General features: G+C 43.5%; 1 protein-coding gene across 2 annotated transcripts in view; it reads right to left on the reverse strand.

Annotated features, from left to right (window-relative positions):
* Positions 1 to 14,251: 14,251 nt before the first annotated feature.
* MXRA5 (matrix remodeling associated 5) overlaps positions 14,252 to 20,000 on the reverse strand; it is a 28,541-nt gene continuing 22,792 nt past the window's right edge. For both annotated transcript variants that reach the window (XM_070606244.1, XM_070606243.1), the window contains exon 7: positions 14,252 to 17,267. In XM_070606244.1, coding sequence (XP_070462345.1) covers positions 15,359 to 17,267 — 1,909 coding nt within the window. In that variant the 3' untranslated portion in view covers positions 14,252 to 15,358. The remainder of the gene's footprint in view (positions 17,268 to 20,000) is intronic.

Raw genomic sequence — 20,000 nt, forward strand, 5'->3', positions numbered from 1 at the left:
AATATATAAAAGTTAATGTGAGTGCATAAAAATAAGCCACATGTTGCTGGAGCCTGATTTGAGGCATGGAGAATGGAACTTTGCCCCCTAAAGACTCTGAAGATTGACTGTGAGAAGATGCCCAGAAAGGGTGAATGCACCATATTAGTGGGTCACAAAATTTGGGGTGCACAAGAATCCCTGGGGATCTTGATAAAATTCAGATTCTGATGGGACAGGTCTGGGGTGGAGCCTGAGATTATATATTTCTGACCCGCTCCCTGGTGATGCTGAGACTGCTGGTCTGGACCACACTTGGAATGACTGGGCTGGTGAGAAGGTCAGAAAGAATGAAGAGACACAAAAAGAGGCATTTAGTCTAGAAGGGATGGCTCATGTCTCAGAAAGTGGCATTTCCATCTATTTCAGAATTGGAAGAAGAAGGAAGTGTACCAGCACTTCCATTGGAGATGGAGGTTTTGGGTGGGAGAGAGGTTGGTGTATTGGAAACATTCAGTGGTCCATCCCATGTGCCCGAGGGTCCCTTTAACAAGTTATGTACATGCCTTCCTTGACTTACCTGCACTTTGCTTCTCCAAGCCAAGACTCTGCAGAGATCTGTCCTTCATACCCTGGAGCTGTTCACCTCACCTCCAGAGACGGGCAAAGTAACTTCAGCCCTCAGGCAAAGACGTACCTTCCTCCAGTGAGAACAGACTCTGAGATGTAACTTACTTTATGATAGACAGATAGATAGAAGATAGATAGATAGATCGATAGATAGATAGCTGGATGGATGGATGGATGGATGGATGGATGGATGGATGGGTAGATGGGTAGATGGATAGGATAGATAGTTGGATGGATGGATGGATATTTAGGTAGGTAGGTAGATAGATAGACAGACAGACAGACAGACAGACAGACAGACAGATAGATAGATAGATAGACAGATTTAAAACTCAGATATAGAAAGTTTCTCCTGACTATTTGTTGGTTGACACACATGTCAATCATCTCAATGATGGGTCCAATGTTTCCCATTTTTACTGGCCAGTTGAGATGCTGTTTTACCTACATGGCCATCGATTTTGTTGTTGCTGTTTCCATCATGACCCACATGCCAAGAACCACAGCAGAAGTTCTCAAGGCAATGCTAATGATCGTTCACCACAGAATAGACATAGCACACTGCTATATAAAGTGGAGATCTTCTTTCTGCCCTCTTGGGTTCAAAATCCAGCTCTGCTTCTTCTGAGGTGCTCAACCTACTGCTAGTTGCTTCCTCTCCCCAAACTTGGGCTTGGGGTCAAGTGGCTAATATAGATCTCCAGTGCTATCTGGAGGATTATAGAATTTCATGTAAAATGCCTAGCTCAGCACCTAGCCAAGCCCAAGATACTCAGTAAAGAGTGATTAATATTGTTAGTAATAATAAGGAAAATTCCAGCACATGCCCACTCAATTTGATCTGACAGACACACGACATTCTCTCTGCATTAACTTTGGGAAAACCTGCTGCAAGTTGATGTTAGACCCCAGTAAAATGCTGAGGACCGTATTTTAACTCTCCTGTTTTCATTTCAGATCCTGTCTGAGGACATAATGGAGCAGGAAAGAGAGCAGAGAGTCTGCAGTTGTTGGGACCTCAGTTCCGATTGAAGATGTGCAGCTCATGGCTGTGCAGCTTGGACAGGAATGAACCAATGTCACCAACGTGGGTAGTGGCAGAGCTGAGGTGTAGCAGGTCTGATTCCAGATGGCCAGCTTTCGACAGCTGTGTATATCACCTGGCCTCTGAGAGTCCTTATCCCCACCTGGAAAATGGACGAACAATATCGCTTTCACCAGGCTTTCCTGGAAATCTAGATCAAGCATTAGCACGGTGTTCACCCAGTGTCAGCCCCTCAGCTCTTGAGTTGCCTTTCTATTTCCTTGATTTGATAACTCTGCTCTTCTTGCTAATTGTTCTTACTGGTTTTTCAATGACCTTTGACCAAAAGCAATATATTCTGTGTCCCGATCTTTTTTGGTCAGTGCCTCTTCCAAAGAATACAATTTACAAATGAACAAAAAACTTTATTTCTACATTGCCCAAAGAATAAATCTACTATTTGATTTGTTACAAAATATTACATACAGCACTGATCTGGGTTTCAAACATCTCCTTAAAGTCGACAACGTACACTGCAATCTTAATTTCATGAACACACACCTTTGCAAGTATTTATATGTATTCTTTTTATTATTTTTTGGTCTTACTAATACTAGTCTATCAGTTTAGTCACAGAATTCCCTCTATCACTCCAAACATCTCCCTTATCCCATGTTAATCTGTCCATGCTCTGTTGCACAACTGTTGTTTAAATGTTTCTGGGTCCCTGGTGGATGTGGCTTCCGTTATTACTCATCATTCTACTCTCATGATAAAATGAGAAAATTATAATGGACGGTTTTCCAAAACTGATGGCAGGACTTCTCGTTCTGCCTGACCTTCCTTCATGTTGCCATGGTTACAGCCACGGAAAAATAAAATAAAGATTCGACAGACTGCAACTGCCTACATGCATAATTCATCCTGCTCCTGACTTTCCTGGTGCGTTTATTGCTGTTTCGGCTCCAGCGTGATTCATCCTATAGGCATGTGGAAAGAGCTTTAGTGAGCTTTCGGTAGAAGTGCAAGCTTTCATGTGCTCCACCCTCAGCACCAAAGCTGTTCACCGAGCCTGGACGGGCCCAGCTTTCTTTATTTATCCTGGCAAATCGGATGGCAGTCGGCCATTGTAAGGTTGGCGGGAAGACTGTATCGAGATCAATTAAACTTTTAGACTAATGAGAATTCCATTCACCTCATTGATCATCAAGCATTTGAGACTACTAAAACCGTCCATTCTGGGTCTTCTCTCTCTTGCCCAGGGCCCTGGTTTTGCAAAGGAAATATGTGATTTTTTTTTCCCTCCCCCGCATATTTTCTCTGGCTGGTTTCTGAGGTTCAGAGCAGTGGCAGTTGAGCGCCTGAATCACGGCCTCATGCTGAGAGGGAAGTCTGCGTCCCAGAGTTGACTTTATGCCTCTAAGAGTCTTTCTTGCTGACACCTGGTGGGGGGAAAGCTCTGTTTTCGGGCAGCCCTGTGGAGGGCAGGGATGCCCTCAGGTTCCACCGGGCAGCCACATGTGCAACAAGTCACCCTGGGTCTTCAACATTCCAGCACGTAGCTTTGCCGGCCAGCTGGGACCTTGCCCCTGGCCCACAATTCTGGGTAGACTTTATAAGCCTTGTTACAAGGGGCAGGCTCTCTTCGTTAGTGCTTTATTGCCTCCATTTGGGCTGAGAAACGGAGGTTTTGTAGGAGGCTAATAAACCTTTCACGGATCTGCAGCCAGCACATCCTTGGGGTGGTAAGGATGGTCTCCTCAAATCAAAATCAAAATTCCCGGTTTACCTCCAATGATGCCTCGCCCTGAATCTGCACATTCTTCTTGTGCCAGCTACAGTTTGATTTTTGCCCTGATACTCCCGCTTTCTCAGAAGTCAACCTACCACCAATTCCTTCATTTTATCTCTTTTGCTTAGAGCATATTAATAAAGGGCTAACGGTCCAAAAGAGTTAAACCTTAAAATAATGGGATAGATACAGTTTATAAATTATAAAAATGTAATTGTTTCTGAATCTGGGGATACTGAGAGCACATCTAGTTATTTCTATTTATCCAGTACTTTCCATTCACCGTCTAGAAAACAGCATCAACTTTTAACTTCCTCACTCTTGTTGAAGGAGATGCGTTAAGCTTAGTCACTTGGATCCAAGTATTTTTTAATATTGATAGTTCCTGCTTTATAGGCAACCACCCACCAAATCCTAGAGAATCTTCGCCTCATATTTCCCAATTGTCTTTCCCCCTTTCTATTTTCACTCAGACCTCACAAATCTAACCTTCACTGGACAATAATCCTTGTACAAATTATGACAATCACCTCTGAGCTAATGGGAGCCCAATTAATTTTTACCCTTGAGCATCAATCCAACTCACCATGCCTCTATTAATTTTCATGAAATTCCTCACTGGTTAAATACTCTATGGTATGTGGTGGAAAACAAAGAAACAAACAAAAAACCCTACAATTGTTCCATATGGACTGTCCAATTTATCCCAATATGGAACATACGTCACAACACAGCACCATGGGCTCCCATCTGTGGTTGACCAAATGTCACCATCCTTGAATGGTCCTTCTTCTAAGAGTCTTTTCTCATCCAACTCTATTCCCTTTTTACAACTCTCTTAATGACCTCTGCTAATAAGAATTTAGTAGGTGGTTTACTGTGTCATTGGGGTCACTGTAATGCCTGTCTCATTTCCTCCACTAAACCATGAATCATTTTCAATAGTAGGTCTTTATTAAATATAGGATGACGTAAATGAATGAAACCGATATACACATAACAACATTGAATTATCATATCTCTCCTTGTTAAGAACTCCACACAAGATTGACTATCCTTGGAGCTCTGCAGCCAAGAGTAAAGGTTGGGTCTCAAAAGAAAACTCAATTCATAAACAGGTTGGCCTGATATTTCATCAGCTATTTTAACAGCAAACACAATAAAAAGGGCACTTCTGTTCCATAAAGCTAACATAAGCAGTACTTGATAAAGCAAAACCTGTTGCTACCTAAACACACATGGATGCAGAATTTGGGTGGGAAGTGAGAGAATGTGAATTATTCCAAGTTATGCTTTTGTTTGGTTTCTTTTCCAACCATGTGGAACTCATTAGTTTTCTTTTCCATGGAGCTGCCTGCTACACAGAAAGAATGATTTATCTGGAAACCAAAACAACCAGAATTGGCGGTAGGTTGACTTGTGAGAAAGCGAACCTGGGAAGCCTTGATGAGGAGAATCTTTCAGAAGAGATGGTAGGTTCTGAGGGTCTACTGTATGTTCCACTATAAACGCTGTATCTGTTCTTTTGATCTCAGATCTCTTCCATATGAGTGAATCTTTGTTATTCCATTCGGAGGCATGGATGTTCTTACCGAAGAGGATTCTGTTTATTGTGGTAAGCTATCCAAAAATAAAAAGCAGCCTCTCTCTATTTGATGTAGGTTGCCCAGTTAGGAAACAATTGTTTATATATTTGGGTAGATTGAGAGTCCTGGAAAGTGACGAGGTCAAAGCTGATGCACCATTTCCTTAGGGAAATCTTGGAATTCCAGGTTTGGCACACATCTGTTTCACAAACTCTGATAGCATCTCACTTTTCTTTATAAAACTTATCATAACTGTTTTAAGCTGATCATCATGTAGTTCTTTATTTAATTTTTGCCTCCCTTTTGGACACTTTTATTATGCTCTTTTCACATTGTATGGCACGCAGAATATACTCAAAAGTATTTATTGAATGAAGGCACGAATGAGATAACATGTATGATAAGTGAGGTGCAAAGCATAGCGGTTCTCAAAAAAAACCTCTCTGATTTGTAGTGTCTTCCAATTTCCACGGTGTAAATATTCCACCATCGTTGATTTCAAGCTACCCAGGGTTGAACAGGTGGCTCAAAGATTTCCTGGATATTTGACATTCGGCTCCTCAGAGCCATGATGAGCCACTCCAGTGCATGGCTCATCCAGAACTGTGTGGGAAAGGCCTTTATCAGTTTAAACACCCCTTCTCAACAAAGGAACAAGCTTAGTAAATCTGATGCACATTCGCTTTATGTTGCCCGGTGCAGATTTTCTTCAGTAGAAAAGCCTGTGTTTCTTCTTAGAGCATCTGCCAGAAGCAGCACCAGAGTTCTGAGAGTTACTTAAGAGAGGCTGCTCCAGACACATTTTTCTTCTGTAAGAATCAGAAATGCTGCCCACGATTGCTTTGGAGCCTATAGCCAGTACAATGGAACAAGAAAAGTAAATAAGAGATACATCTATTGGAGAAGAGAATAAGCCATCGTTTTCCACAGACAATAGGATCACTTAAGTAGCTCAGCTAAAAAGGACATAGATACAGGAGACCTCCATGAGAAGATTTAGGAAAAGTGTTTGAGACCTCTCTGAAGGTCAGAGGTCTGACCTCTACAAAGAAAACATCAGAGTGTTTCTGATAGATGTAGAAGGATGGAGGTCAGCTCGTGTCCTTGCATGGTAAGACACAATCTTATAAAGCACAAACACTGCAAAACTAATTCATATGTTTAAAAAATTCCGGTTGAAATATCAATGACTTTTTGTTATGAAATTTTAGTAAGTGAAGTTTATTTCAAGGCAAAAACTGTGTAAGAATACATATGACATATGGAATATATTAAGAATCTTGCACCATCATAATAAATTATGCTACAGTAGGCCACCACACAGAAACCCACTCAGGTATTTACCGTAAGTGGAATTTCTGTCACTGGGGAAATGACGAATTAATAGATGATATTAGATTAATTGTTTTAATATTCAGGTCAAGAAAGTGAGATTTTTCACCTCATACCAAGTGAATTGCAAATGTTCTGAGTTTGAATATTTAAAAATGAAAAATATTATAAGCGCTAGTAAGGGAATATGTAGTCTCGGAATAAAGAAAGGCTGGCTACAAACAGGAAAAGGGTGGAAAAATGAGACACAGCTACAGTTTTAAAACTTCCATACTTCCCCAAAATGCAGTTCTATAAACAAAATGGAAAGAAAAGTGACGACTGTAAAAAAAAAAAAAGTATTTGCTATATTTTGGACAAGTATTAATGCCTTATTGTGCATTGGCTATTTTTAGGACGTGTTAATCTCTTGTTATGTAAATTATTCTTATTACTCAAATAATGAACTCTAAATAGCTCAAGAGAAATGTGGAAACAAGCTAATAAATAAAATTCCTTCATGAAACAGTCAAGTGATGTAGTTTGACTATTAATTAAAACACATAAAAGATAGAAAGGACATACCCCTCTCTGGGTATCAAATTAGGAGTTGTTAAAATGATAGAATACTTGGACAGAAAGTGTGGCGGTTTCGTATTGTCATATGCCAGTGTAGTGGCAATAGAAACGGGAATCTCTTTTTGGAAGGCCCTTCCAAAGTGTTTGGCAAAAGCCTTCAACATGTTCTCACCCTTCACTGTAGCAATAATACACCTCAGAACTTCAGAGATTTATGGCAGATTCTTTGCAGAGATGGCCAAAAATGTGAAACCATCTAGATGTCCACCAAGATAGGATTAAACACTTTATGGCACATGCTTTTAATGGGATCTCAGTCCGACTAAATGGCATTGAAATATGCAAATCATATATTGTTATGTGGAACATAAATGAGCTTTGAACGATATGGTTTGGCATATAAATAGGACTGAAATTACATATGTGTATATGTTTGCAAATACACTTACCAAAAGCTAAACATATTCAGAGTATTTATCTTTGAGTAACGGGATTGGGAATAATTTTCATTGATTCACTTTTTTTCTATATTTCTTATATCTTGTTATTTACGACATTTATAATATGAGACAAAGGTTTTTATGGAAACTCATATAATACAAGCTTTATGTGTGAAAACATTAGAAACTTGATCTTTCTCTCCCAAATGGCCCCTGATACGCCTTCCTTCTGGTCAATTCGTCTGTCACTCCAGCAACTGGCCTCATGGTGGGTGGCCTTTTCTGCACTTTTCTGGTTTCTGCTGGAAGGATGTCAAGAAAGATTATTTTTCCCCATTTTGAAATGTACTAAATGCAGTGTTTTCTGTAGGAAAAAAATCTCAGTGGTTATTATTTTTTTTTATTAGTTTAAGTCTTGGCTTCACAAAAGTGTCGTTTTCCAGAATCAACAATAAGAAAATGAAACTGCAGTAGATACTAATTCAGTTCTCTGAAAATTGTGTTTTTAGTCTCTTTCTTTAGCTATTCATTTAAAATAGACCTCTACCTCCTACCATCGTCCGGAAAGAAAAACAGAAAAGAGCTTTTACACGTGATCTATTTTTATAATCCTTTCGAGCCAAATCCTGGAGCAGATTATCAACTCCAACATCTCAAATCTGGACCCAGAAAATATATCCTTAAAGTATTTTGACATATTTCACAAAAGCTTATAGAACATAAAATAATAAGAAGGGACTGCATGAACCTTCACGTCCTATGTGAAATCTCTTAGGTTTTTTGTTTTTTATTATTGCTTTTAACTTCATGTTGCCAAGCCTTAATGAAAAATAATCAGTTTTTTTCCTTCTAAAGGGACATGTCTGCATTTTCTTTTTCATAAGAGAAAATTGAATGCAGTTTTCACTAACAACATTTCATAACTCCCAAACCTCTTTATGACGTTTTAAATACTAAAATATACTTTGCTCGTTCTATCTCCTACGTGATAAAGAGGGCCTCGGAGTGTGGGCATCTGGAAGGGAGCATTGTAGAAAATTTCAGCATATGCCATGTTTAATAATCCAGCTGAAATATTGGGCTGGACTTCACACAGTCTTTCTCTGCCACTTACACATGGGAAGAACTAGGGGTGGCCAGAAAACCCCATGAGCTCTAGTTCTTTGATTTAGAGTAAAGAATTAACACTTAAAGTCCTGTTTTATATTTTAAATTGCAGTATATATGAGAGATTTAGAAAATTACAACTCATGTAAAAATTTGAGTTACGCTGTCATTCCTCAAGACACTACTACTAATTTTTTTTTTTTTTCCATTTCCATGAGAAGTCCTTCAGAAGTATTATCTCATTTAAACATCACAATGCGGTCACGGATTAATGTCTCATGTGAGACTAAGCTGTGGGTAAAATAAGCCTCAGACTTGCAGGAGTGTGACACCAAAAGACTGGTTTCCTATTTTCAAGAGCAAGAGTGTTTTCCAGAGCCATGGTGGCCGTAAGAAGAAAGAAGTTAGGAGACGGTAGCACAATAGAGGACCACAGGGAGCCCACGTCATGTGTTCTGTATCCATGGTGATTCAGGCACTCAGGTTCCTCCCATCTTGCAGCTTCCCCATCCCCTAGTGCCTTTTAATCTCTGTATTCGGTGGGGGATGGGAAAAGAGAGATGGAAAAGGCATCTCTGCTTCTTCACCATCTTAGCCAGGAAGGTACACACATCGTTGGTAATAATTGGCCACATGACCCCATCTCAAGGCAAAGGAGCCTGGGAAATGTAGTTTCCACCTGGGAGGCTGTGCCCTGCCAACATTCTGCATCACAGCAGCAGGTGCGTGAGGCCTGGGGGATGGCTAACCGCTTCCGTGAAATTCCACTGGTGGCAACATTTCACAGGTGAGAGACTCCGTAACTGGGAGCCAGATTTAGATCCAGGCTACCGTGCGGTAAGATTTCTTTTTAAAAATACATTTTTTGTGTGCTACAATGACAGTGATGTACCAAGCAAAATATTATTATTTTAAATTTTGTATTCATTTGTATATATTTTATGTTTATATATTATATACTATACCTATCTACCTCTATTTACTTACTTATCTATTTATCTATCATCCATCTATTTATCATCTATCATCTGTCTATCATCTATCATCTCTATCTATTATCTATCAATCAATCTATGTATCTCTCTGTCATTTCTATCTACTGTCTACCTCTCTATCTATCATATCTATCTATCCACTCCTTTATCTATGTATCTATCATCTCTCTATCTCTACTCTGTTCTCCTGTTTACAGCCTCACTACTTTGCCCTCTTATCTCAATACGTATCTGACAGTCCAGCCTGGGGAGACATTCCTTTCACATAACCAAAAATCCTCATGGAGAGTTTTCTACAACAAAACTGATCTCTATCTTTCAGGTGATTTATGCCATCCTAATAGGTGGTGGGCACAGATGCATGCCTTTTTAAATAGGACCTTTGACCTTGGTCCCATCATCCACATGTTATCTCAGTGGTTCTCCCAGTAATCCTAGAAGGTGATTGGTTGCCATGTGATATATAAGGAAATGGAAGCTCATGTAGATGACACATGGGTTCCCACAGCTGTGAAGGGGCAGGACCTAAATTCAAGTCCACATCTCATCTATTCCAAGCCTTGTTTGCTCTGCCATATTCTAACAAGCCTCACGGTTGAGCGGAGCCCGTCGTGGCACACAGGTTGATTCTGATTCTGCTACATGGCTTTGGATGGGCAAATCACAGCTGAAGTTGGATGGTGTAAGATCGGACTGTATCATCTCTAAGAACCCATCCCCAGAATTCAACTCTTCCAAGAGATTGTGAAGCTTAAACGGAGAGAGCATGTGAAAGTGCTCTGGAAACCATAGCTATTTTAAAAGCTGGAAGAATAATAGCAATAAGTGTGGAAACAGCAATGCAGACTAATGGAGTGGGTCAGGTTCCATTCTAGGCACTTTATTCTCTGTCTTCACAATGACCCTATGAGGTGGGTGTGCAGTAAGTTTCCTCTGTCTCCCAAGTCTTGGAACAGAGGCATAGAGAGCATAAACAATATACACCAAGGTCCTAATGTCTGTTTAGGAAGGTGCCCTACAACATGGTGGAAATCGGCACATTAGGCTGCCCCAAAGAGCATCGAACCATAAAGAAACCCACAGCGGACCATGGTATAGATTCGCCAAACCACCTGAGGGAGCCAGCACTAAGCCCTCCTCTGGGGCATCTCGATCTTGACGCAGATCACTGGGGCTTCTGTCTCAGAGATTCTGGTTTAGTTACTCAGAGATATGGGTTGGTGTAGTGGGTTGAATGGTGGCCCCCCAAAATATATGTCCACACCCTAACCCCTGGGAACCTGCAAAGGAGACCTTGTCTAGAAAAAGGCTTTTGGCAGATGTAATGATGTGAAGGATCTGAGATGAGATCACCCTGGATGAGGGTGGCCCTAAATCCAATGACAGTGTCCTTACAAGAGACAGAAGGAGAGAAAGACACAGACACAGAGGTGAAGCCACCTGAAGACAGAGGCAGAGATGGGAGTGACGCAGCCTCCAGCCCAGGGATGGCTGGAGCCCCAGAAGCTGGAAGAGGCAGGAAGGACCCTCCTCTGGAGCTTCCGGTGGGATCGCAGCCCTGCGACGCCTTTATCTCAGACACCTGGTCTCCAGAACTGGGGGAGGATGAATTTCAATTGTTTTAAGCACCCTAGTTTATGGTAATTTGTTATGGCGGCCGCAGGAAATGAACACACCAGGACATGAGAAAATTTTAATCTCCCTGGGTAATTGCGACATGAAGCCAAGGACGAGAATCACTGCCTATTATGTCATAACAAGGTTAAACTAAAGAAGACTGTCCCGAAGGAGGCTGAACAGCTAGACATTCAGGATGGAGTTAAATGACCTTTGTGGTCCCCCTACCCTCCTGTGCAACCTCAGGTCCTCCTGGCATCCAGGCACTCACCACACTGCCTGTCCGCGTTTTGGTCTCACATGACAAAAAGTGCAGAAAAAGCTGCTGCAGGACGCAGCATCTTGCATTTTGAAATCAGTAGCAGGGTAGGGGCATCCCTCATGAGGTCTAGAGTCCAGTCCAACTTCCTTGGAATAAGAGCTGTGTTTGCAATGACAAACGAAATTTTATAGAGAATAGCCTGGTCTGGGTGTTGTTTTCCAGTAAGGACCTGGGAACCATCAAAGAGCGACAATTGACTGCTAGCTAAAAATTCTGCTTGTGCACAAAGATTTACAAGCGCATAGGCCAGGTGTTAGAAGTTGGCGATCTAGGGGGTAAGAAAACTATCTTTTAGTTAGTATATTATTTACAAATCATACTAGAACCATATGTGATTCCAATTAATGATCTTCTCTGATCATATGTGCCCCTCTTCTGAGCAAACTGGTTTAAAGGCCTCTTAGTGTCACAAAGTACTTAAATGCCTCTCCTCGGTACTATCTCTACTAGAAAATTTTACCTCTTTGCATTCATTTATCAGGGCTGCTGTAGCCAATTACCCCACAGTGGGAGGCCGCAACAGCAGGAATTCATCCTCCCACATCCTGGAGCCCCGAGTTTGGGATGAAGGGTCGCAGGGCCACGCTCCCTCTGGAGGCTCCCGGGGAGGGTCCTTCCTGCCTCTTCCGCTTCTGGGGCTCCAGACGTCCCTTAGCTGAGGGCCGCATGCCTCCCGTCTCTGCCTCCGTCTTCACGTGGCTTCTCCTCTGTGTCTGCATCTCTCCTCTTTTGTCTCTTATAAGGACATCCGTCATTGGATTCAGGGCCAGTCTCATGCAGGGTGACCTCACCTCAGATTCTTCACTTCATCACATCTGCAAAGACCCTGTTTCCAAATAAGGTCACATTCTGAGACTCCAGGTCAACAAGACTCTTTTCCAGGACACTCTTCAACCAACTACAATATCTTACCATTTTCAATCAACTAGGAAACTCTTTTTTTGACTCTAGTCCAAATATGCCTGTTGCTTTTGAGCTGTCACTAGACCCTAGGTCTCCTTGCTTGAGGCTGGAACTTTCCTTGCAGTGTTTTGCTGCCAAGGGAGCAGTCTTTCCGTCCTATCCATCTCATTCTGCCCAGGAATCCCTCTTTCTCAGCCCAGTAAAAATGCCTTCTCAGTCGCAAAAACATCCCTTACCCTTCTGTCTGATGTGGACTTTGACTCCCCTGGAACTCAAAAATACTCCTTGAAAGACTTTAATGCTTCTGAAGTTCTCCGCCATGAATTAACCAGACTTGCATGCTTGTTTTGCATCCTTTGAGAAGACAGTATACACAGACCATCATACGCCTCTTCATGTCATGCTACCTTGCCTACATCAGGACGTGGCAGGTCCTCAAGAATGTACATTGAGTCCACCCACAAACGTTTGTCGTCAGTCTTTAACCTACATGAACCCAGAACCATGGGTCAATGAGATGATGTACTATTTTTTCCCAGGAGAAATTGCACAGAGGAGTATCTAACAGAGGGTTTCTGTACACCTAGGTTACTCTACCACGCTGGCTTTCATTTTCTGCATCCATACACAGAGGCAGGCAGTCCAAACAGACATGTTTCTAAGACTCCTTGCTGCATTTGTTGATCTCGCACAGTGATTTCCCACCAGGGAGGATTCTGCATTCCAGGGGGCATGTGGCAATGTCTGGATACATTTTCCGTTGTCAAATTGAGGGGGAGGAGGGTGGAATGGGATACTGGTATGGAGCGGGTGGAAGCTGGGGATGCTGGTCAACACCCTACGGTGCACAGAACACCCCACCAGAGAGAGTCATCCAGCCCCAAATGTCATAGTGTCGAGGTTGAGAAGCCCTGACCTAGCATGAGAGACTCTGTGTATAACTATCTATCTATCAATCATCTAGCTATCTAGCTATCATCTATCACCTATCTAATCTCATTTAGCTATCTCATCTATCATCTATCTAGCTATCATTTACCTATCTGTCTATCCTTTCCATCATCTATCTGCCTATCATTTATCTATCATCTATGGCAGTGATTCTCAAGTAGGGGTGATTCTGCACTCCCCCCAAGGGAGACATTTGGCAACATCTGGAGCCATTTTTTCATTGTCACAGCTGGAGGAGAGGATGCTACCGGCCTCTAGTAGGTATGGCCCAGGGATGCTGCTCAACACCCTGCAATGCACAGCACAGCCTTCACCACAGAGTCATCCAGTCCCAATGTCACTAGTGCTAATGTTGGGGAACCCTGCTCTAGCTGAACGGCTTGTCTACGGAGCGTGAACTCCTCAAGCATCACGTGTATCCTCCTCATCTGGGTGTTCCCAGCTCCCATCCTGGTACCTGGCACACGGTAAGGACTGTGTTGATCTACTTAAGCAAATAAGTGGATTAATCAGTGGTAGAGGCTGTGTACTTCCCACACAGCTGTGAAAAGCCAAGCATTCTTCTGTTTCAGTGAGCAATATCCTTTAAAGATCAACAGCACTGGGTTTCTCTCAATGCTGGCAGTCATCTTCTTCCCAAATATTTATCTTGAGTTTGCTTAATTTCTTCCTCTCAGAGGAGGCAAAGGAATGGCAGTTTTTGCATCTTTGAGGAATGCTGGTACATGTACCCCAGATGGCTCTTTCCTAAAGAAAATTTCCTGAAGGATTTCTGGGGCACCACTTCTTCCTCCTCAACTTAGAACTGTCAACAGAGGGGACCAAGGGGTCCTACCCTGCCTTCCTGTCTGTCAAATAGGTTGGAGCCACTGCCTCAGACTACTTCCTCGCCTGTTAAAAACTTGTAGGGGACAGAATAATTCAAAGGTGGTGGATAAAAGCAGATTTCAAACACTGTTATTTAAACCCAAATTTGCTTTTGTGCTTGAAAATATCACTGTCGTCATCGCCCAGCTGTTTGGAAAATAGTATTTTATTATCAAATGTACATTATATTGACCTTAAAAATACAGTAAAGCAGTCATGGAAATGACAGGCCTCCTACTTTCTGTGGGCACAAACTGACAGGGAGAGAGATGTTTCTGGACTTTTCTGGAAGGCTCTGGATTCATTCTGTGGGGTGATGACTTAGCTCTCTCCTTTCTCTCCTCTCCCCCTACCACAGCTCTCAAGATAAACTTCATAAACAAGGAAATCCAAGATTCCAGCCTCCCTCCCTGTGGGGTTCCTGTGAATGGTAATATAATAGCAGTTACTGAATTTGAAGGAAGTTGGGGACGAATGTTTTTATAATTGCATTTCCATGCCTGCTTTAATGTATCCAAGTCTTGTAAAGACCAATAATTTATTATTTCTTAACGAGACAGAAAGTATTTCTTTCTCTTTCCAGTCTCATCGTCTGATTAGAAAGAAATATATATATATATATATATAACTATTAAAAAAGTGAGTTCCAGGGAAAAAGAGTTCTTTCATATAAAATGGTAGCTGTATTGTATGCAACTTGTACATTACAAAAAAAAAAAAAGATCGATCACTCTGGTTCTAAGCCCTTACTGGGCAAATTGGAGTTTTGAAGTGACAGAGGCAATAACTGAAAGATGGGTACTCATTCTAGAATGTTCTATCATGTTAAAACAGCAATGGGTTAACTAGGTGGTGCATCTTCAACAGGGTGGCAAGGCACAGTTAATCTCTATGTTTATTTTCAGTGACTGCTCCTTAGGGATCCTACAGACGCTCATTAAAGCATCAGGGTGCTATTTGCAACACAGATTTGTGCCCATGTCTGTGAAACGCCAGACAAGAGCGCATGGCATCCTGGAAATAGAAAAGAAAGTCCCCAGAGAGGCAGACCCCTCTTTCCAATCTCTGATTGCTTCCTTTCGCCAACAAGCATAGGTCAAAGTCAACGTGAACCTGAATCCCATAGGGGGCGCCACCACGCCCGTGACACATCTTTTTAGGGCTCTGAATCTCTGCCCCGGCTTTCCTTGCAAAGGAGGCTTTGTTCTAAGGTCCTAAGCAACGACCGTGGAGTCCACGTTCTCCGGCAAGTGTTTCAGTAGACGTGGATGTAAGTTGTTTTGGAGTCACGGCCCAGGATATTCTTCGCGGTGCACTTGTAGAAGCCGGCGTCTCTCTGTGTGGCCTGCTGGATGGTTAATGATCCTTGTGGGTGAAGGAACCTGTTCCCATACAGACGGGCCTGCGCCCCGGCAGTCAGATGCGATTTGTCAGGCAGCTCCCAGGTGATTTCAGCTTTGGGAATCCCCATGGCCATGCAGTTCATCTTGACGGTATTTCCGGGCCGGGTGTAGATGACGGGCGTTGGCTCGCTGGTGATCCGGGGAGGATATGCGATCACAATAACTGGGAAGTTCGTGACAGAAGGACCATACTCCGTGTCCGCCTTGCACACGTAGGTGCCCCTGTCAAACACCGAGGCGTCGCGCACGGTGAGGGTGCCATTTTCCCCAAGGGAAAAGCGTCCTTGTGCTTGGGGGCCCTCCAGGACCATGCCGTTGGGGAGCGTCCATGAGAAGTGTGCCTCCCGGCCCCCTGGAGGGAGGCATTGCAGCTGCAGGGTCTCGCCGTTGATGATGCTCACCAGATTGTGGTACTGCTTGCTCATTTCGGGTTTCAGCCCCACCTTCAGAGAGACCAGCCTCTCGGTGTAGCCCGCGGAGTTGCGGGCCACGCAGCGGTAGGCCCCGGCGTCGATGGAGGAGAGACCGCTGATGTGCAGCATGCCGTCGCCCTTGTGGTAGAATCTCTGTAGCTGCTGGCCACTCTGGAGCTCCGTCCCATTGGGAAGGACCCACAGCAGCGTGGGTGTTGGGGTCCCTGCGGCTGAGCAGTTGAGGCTGATGGTGTGGCCGGCCATGGCGGTAATCTTCTCACTGACGGGGTCATGGAAGATGGGCTTCTCCACTGGCTCCAAGACCGTGAGCTGGACAATCAACCTGGCTTCACCCCCCTCATTGCGGCCAATGCACGCAAGCTGCACGGAGTCGCTCTTCCTCAGACTCCTGATGTCCAGGGTGCCATTGCGATGGATAGTGATCCGGTTCCCATAGTAGGGGGCCGGCAGAACCACGCCCTCGGGAAAGGCCCACAGCACTCTTGGCGTGGGGATGCCTTCTGCTTGGCAGTCAATGAGTTTTCGACTCCCCCCGGCGGCAATCTCCCGCACGGTGGTGATGGCATCAGGGTTCCCGTTGATCTTGGGCGACTGGACATTGACATGGATCCAGACCATTTTCCTGTCTTCCCCGGCACTGTTCCTGACCACGCAGGTGTAGTTGCCGCTGTCTGACCGCTGAGCTTTCTGGATAAGGAGAGTGCCATCCTGATATATCTGATACTTATCCGAGGATGTGGGGATCAGCCTATTGGTTGGAGAAAGCCACGTCACCCTGGGTGTGGGCTCCCCCTTGGCCTCACATGCTACAGTGACCACATCCCCATAGGGGACTTGGACCACGGAGTATGTCTTATTCCGGATGGCGGCAGGCTCGGTCACCACCTTGACACGTACTCTCATCTCATCCTTCCCCACCTGGTTTTCCGCAAAGCAGATGTAGTCCCCTTCCTCTCGCATGCCTACTTCGTTGAAGTAGAGAGTCCCGTTGTTGAACACCACATAGCGCTTGGTACGCCCACCACTGTCATCCGACTGCATGAAGGAGTTGACCAGGCTCCCATCAGGGAGGCTCCAAGAGATCTCGGGGTAGGGAAGCCCGGTGGCCACGCAGTCAACCTTCAGATCACTCCCATAGAACACCCTGTGGTCGTTCTCCTCTTTATGCTCGATCTTGGCTGGTTTCATGACGACATTCACCTTGAGCACGACAAAGTCATCACCGACCTTGTTCCGGGCGACGCACAGGTAGTCCCCGGCATCTTTGTCTGTGACGGATTTCACCACCAGGGTCCCATTGGCAAACACCTTGATTCTGGTATCAAAACTGTTGGAGAAAAAGGAAAGGAATAAGACGTCAGTCTGCCCAGTGCTCTACCCCATCTGTAGGTCATAGGAATGAAATAAAACATGTGCTGAGAATGATCAGGACAGGCGACTGTTATTGCAAAATGTCAGATGGTTTTTGCAGCCTGGGGGGACTGCGTCCAAGTGCGGAAAGGGTTTATTTACCGCAAATAAGAATTCTCTGGTTGAGTCTGACCTTTGGCTGGCCACTGACTCCAGGATGTGAAAAGCAGTCGAGGACTTCAGCTGTGCTAGTGTGGGAGTGTGTGGATCGAGTATTTGCATGGCGGTTAACGCAGAGCTTATTGTAATGAGAAAATCAGGTAAGATGCTACAGACAGAGAGAGAATGAATTGAGCTAACCTTATAAGGAGACAAAGTGCTTCCTGAACAAAATGCTCCAAATGCTATTTTTACTCTCGACGATGTTTTATAATATTGCATTTCATTATGAGGTAATGGGCAGCAAAGTAGTTATACGATGGATGTTGTAATGGTGGTTATACCCAGAGTTCCGATGCTAAAATTGAATTCTTCCAAATGTGGCAATGTCAATGTAAAGGCTTCTTCCCCTTGAATCTGTAACCAGAGCTGAATGGCATTTGCCAGCTAGCACCCCAATGCTGGCATCCCATTCCTCTGCAGGAAATGACAACTGTTGGACCTAAGCCCGTGCACTTCCAAGTTAATATTTAAAAAGTCTTTCAACGTAAAGGGGCAACATGCAAACAGTGCTTTGAAAGACCTTCACTATGCATGTGATATTTTTATCAATATGAGGGTGCCCTGGGGCAATTCAGAAGTGATGTTTTGACCAATGGGGTGAAAAGATTTGGGAAGTTCCTACTTTAAAAGTATCCAGATTGAAAATCTAAGTTGCACATAATTTATAGAGGTGGCATCAGGGGGAGCCGTTGAATTTTCATCTCGAAATATTTCCTAAACACTGCATTATTCGAATAGCATGTCTGGAATTTCATCATAGATCTAAAAAACAAAAAGTCTGCCTGTGATTGAATTCCACCTGATAACATGATTATGGTTAATAAAAGCTACTATGAACAATGATCAAACAAACTGTTTTGTTGGCCGTGAGTGAGAATCAAGCCAACATAAATAGGTAGGTCATTCAATAGGAGTGAAGCAGACAAAGATACTTTAATGTGTCTTGGAGTTTGAATCCAAAAATCCATACAGTAGCCTGTGTTTGTAAATATTTTGAAAGTTCTAGCACAGGGATTCCTAGCCTGGGTCATAATCAGAACCAAATGAGCGACTCTGAAAGATACACATGCATATAAGCATCACGGGGGATCTGACTTCAAGAATTGAAACTCCAATATCTGTATTTTGAAATAGTCCCAATGCGTAGGCAGGGCAAAGAGCCCGCTCTTTTATAAAACGCACATGGGTGGTTTAATTACTATTTACTAAGAAGATTATTAGTCAGAATTTAGTAAGAATGAAGCCACAGAGACAATAATTTACAGGGAGGTACGAATTGAATGGCTCAAATTCATGCTGGAAGGACACTCTTTTACTGTCATTCATTCAACCCTGCCTCAGCCCTGCCAAAATCAACTGAAAACAGTTCTCCACATGGCAGTACATCTGCTCAGCTGGAAGATATTCCAGGGAAAATTGGGTACGTGGTATTCTGGATTGTGCAAGGTTCACTGGGCAACACCCAGCCAGCTAACATTAAAATACGGGGTGAGGAAAGTGCCTTGGTCCTTTCCTTGCTTCGGAAAGAGACGGGGGAGGCCAGATGCAGCTGTGCAGAACCCTTGAACGCTGGCTTTGCTCATGTCCTGGGGAGGAAGCCACACGGAGAGGCATTCCTGCCTGAGCTGCTGGGCTGCGGATGCTGAAGACACATCCTAAGTCAGGGGTTCTCCACCACGGCACCAGCGGAATTTCTTTGATGCCATGTTGCCAACCATTATCTCCTTCCCTGTATGCTGAAATGTTTATTAAAGAGATATTGGTTCTTTTGGATCTAGCCTAGGGTTTCTCAACCTGGACACTATGGGGGATGGATAATTATCAGGGGTGGGAGAGTCCTGTATATTGCGAGATGTTGAGCAGTATCCCTGGTCTATATTCATTAGGCAGGAGTACCTTTTCGCCTACTAGTTGTGACAACCAAAAATGTCTCCAGACATTGATGAGTGTTCCCTGGGGGTACAATCCTTTAGTTGAGAAAAACTGCCACAGATAGATAGATGATAGATAGATAGATAGACAGACAGATAGAGATGGATGGCTAGATGGATGAATGGATATATATAGATAGATGATAGACGGATAGATAGATATACACAGACAGTCTCTCCCGCTAGTTGAGGGTTTCTCAGCCTCAGCACAGTTGACATTTGGGGCCAGATGATTCTCTGTGGTGGGGACTGTGCTGTGTGCTGTAGGGTATTGAGCAGCATCTCTGGTCTCCACCCATGAGGCAGTAGCAACCCCCCTCCCCCAGTTGTGCCAACCAAAAATGTCTTCAGACATTGATGAGTGTCCCTTGGGAACACAATCTTCTAGTTAAGAACTACTGTCTTGGATAGACAGATAGATAAAGATAGTTTATAGATAAAAACAGATAGATCAATGATAGATATAAACATGATAGATAGATAGATAGACACATAGATATATAGATAGAAACACAGAATATAGATAGATAGATAGATAGATAGATCAGAGATAGATA

This window comes from Equus przewalskii, chromosome X, assembly GCF_037783145.1.
Source record: "Equus przewalskii isolate Varuska chromosome X, EquPr2, whole genome shotgun sequence".
NCBI lineage: Eukaryota > Metazoa > Chordata > Mammalia > Perissodactyla > Equidae > Equus > Equus przewalskii.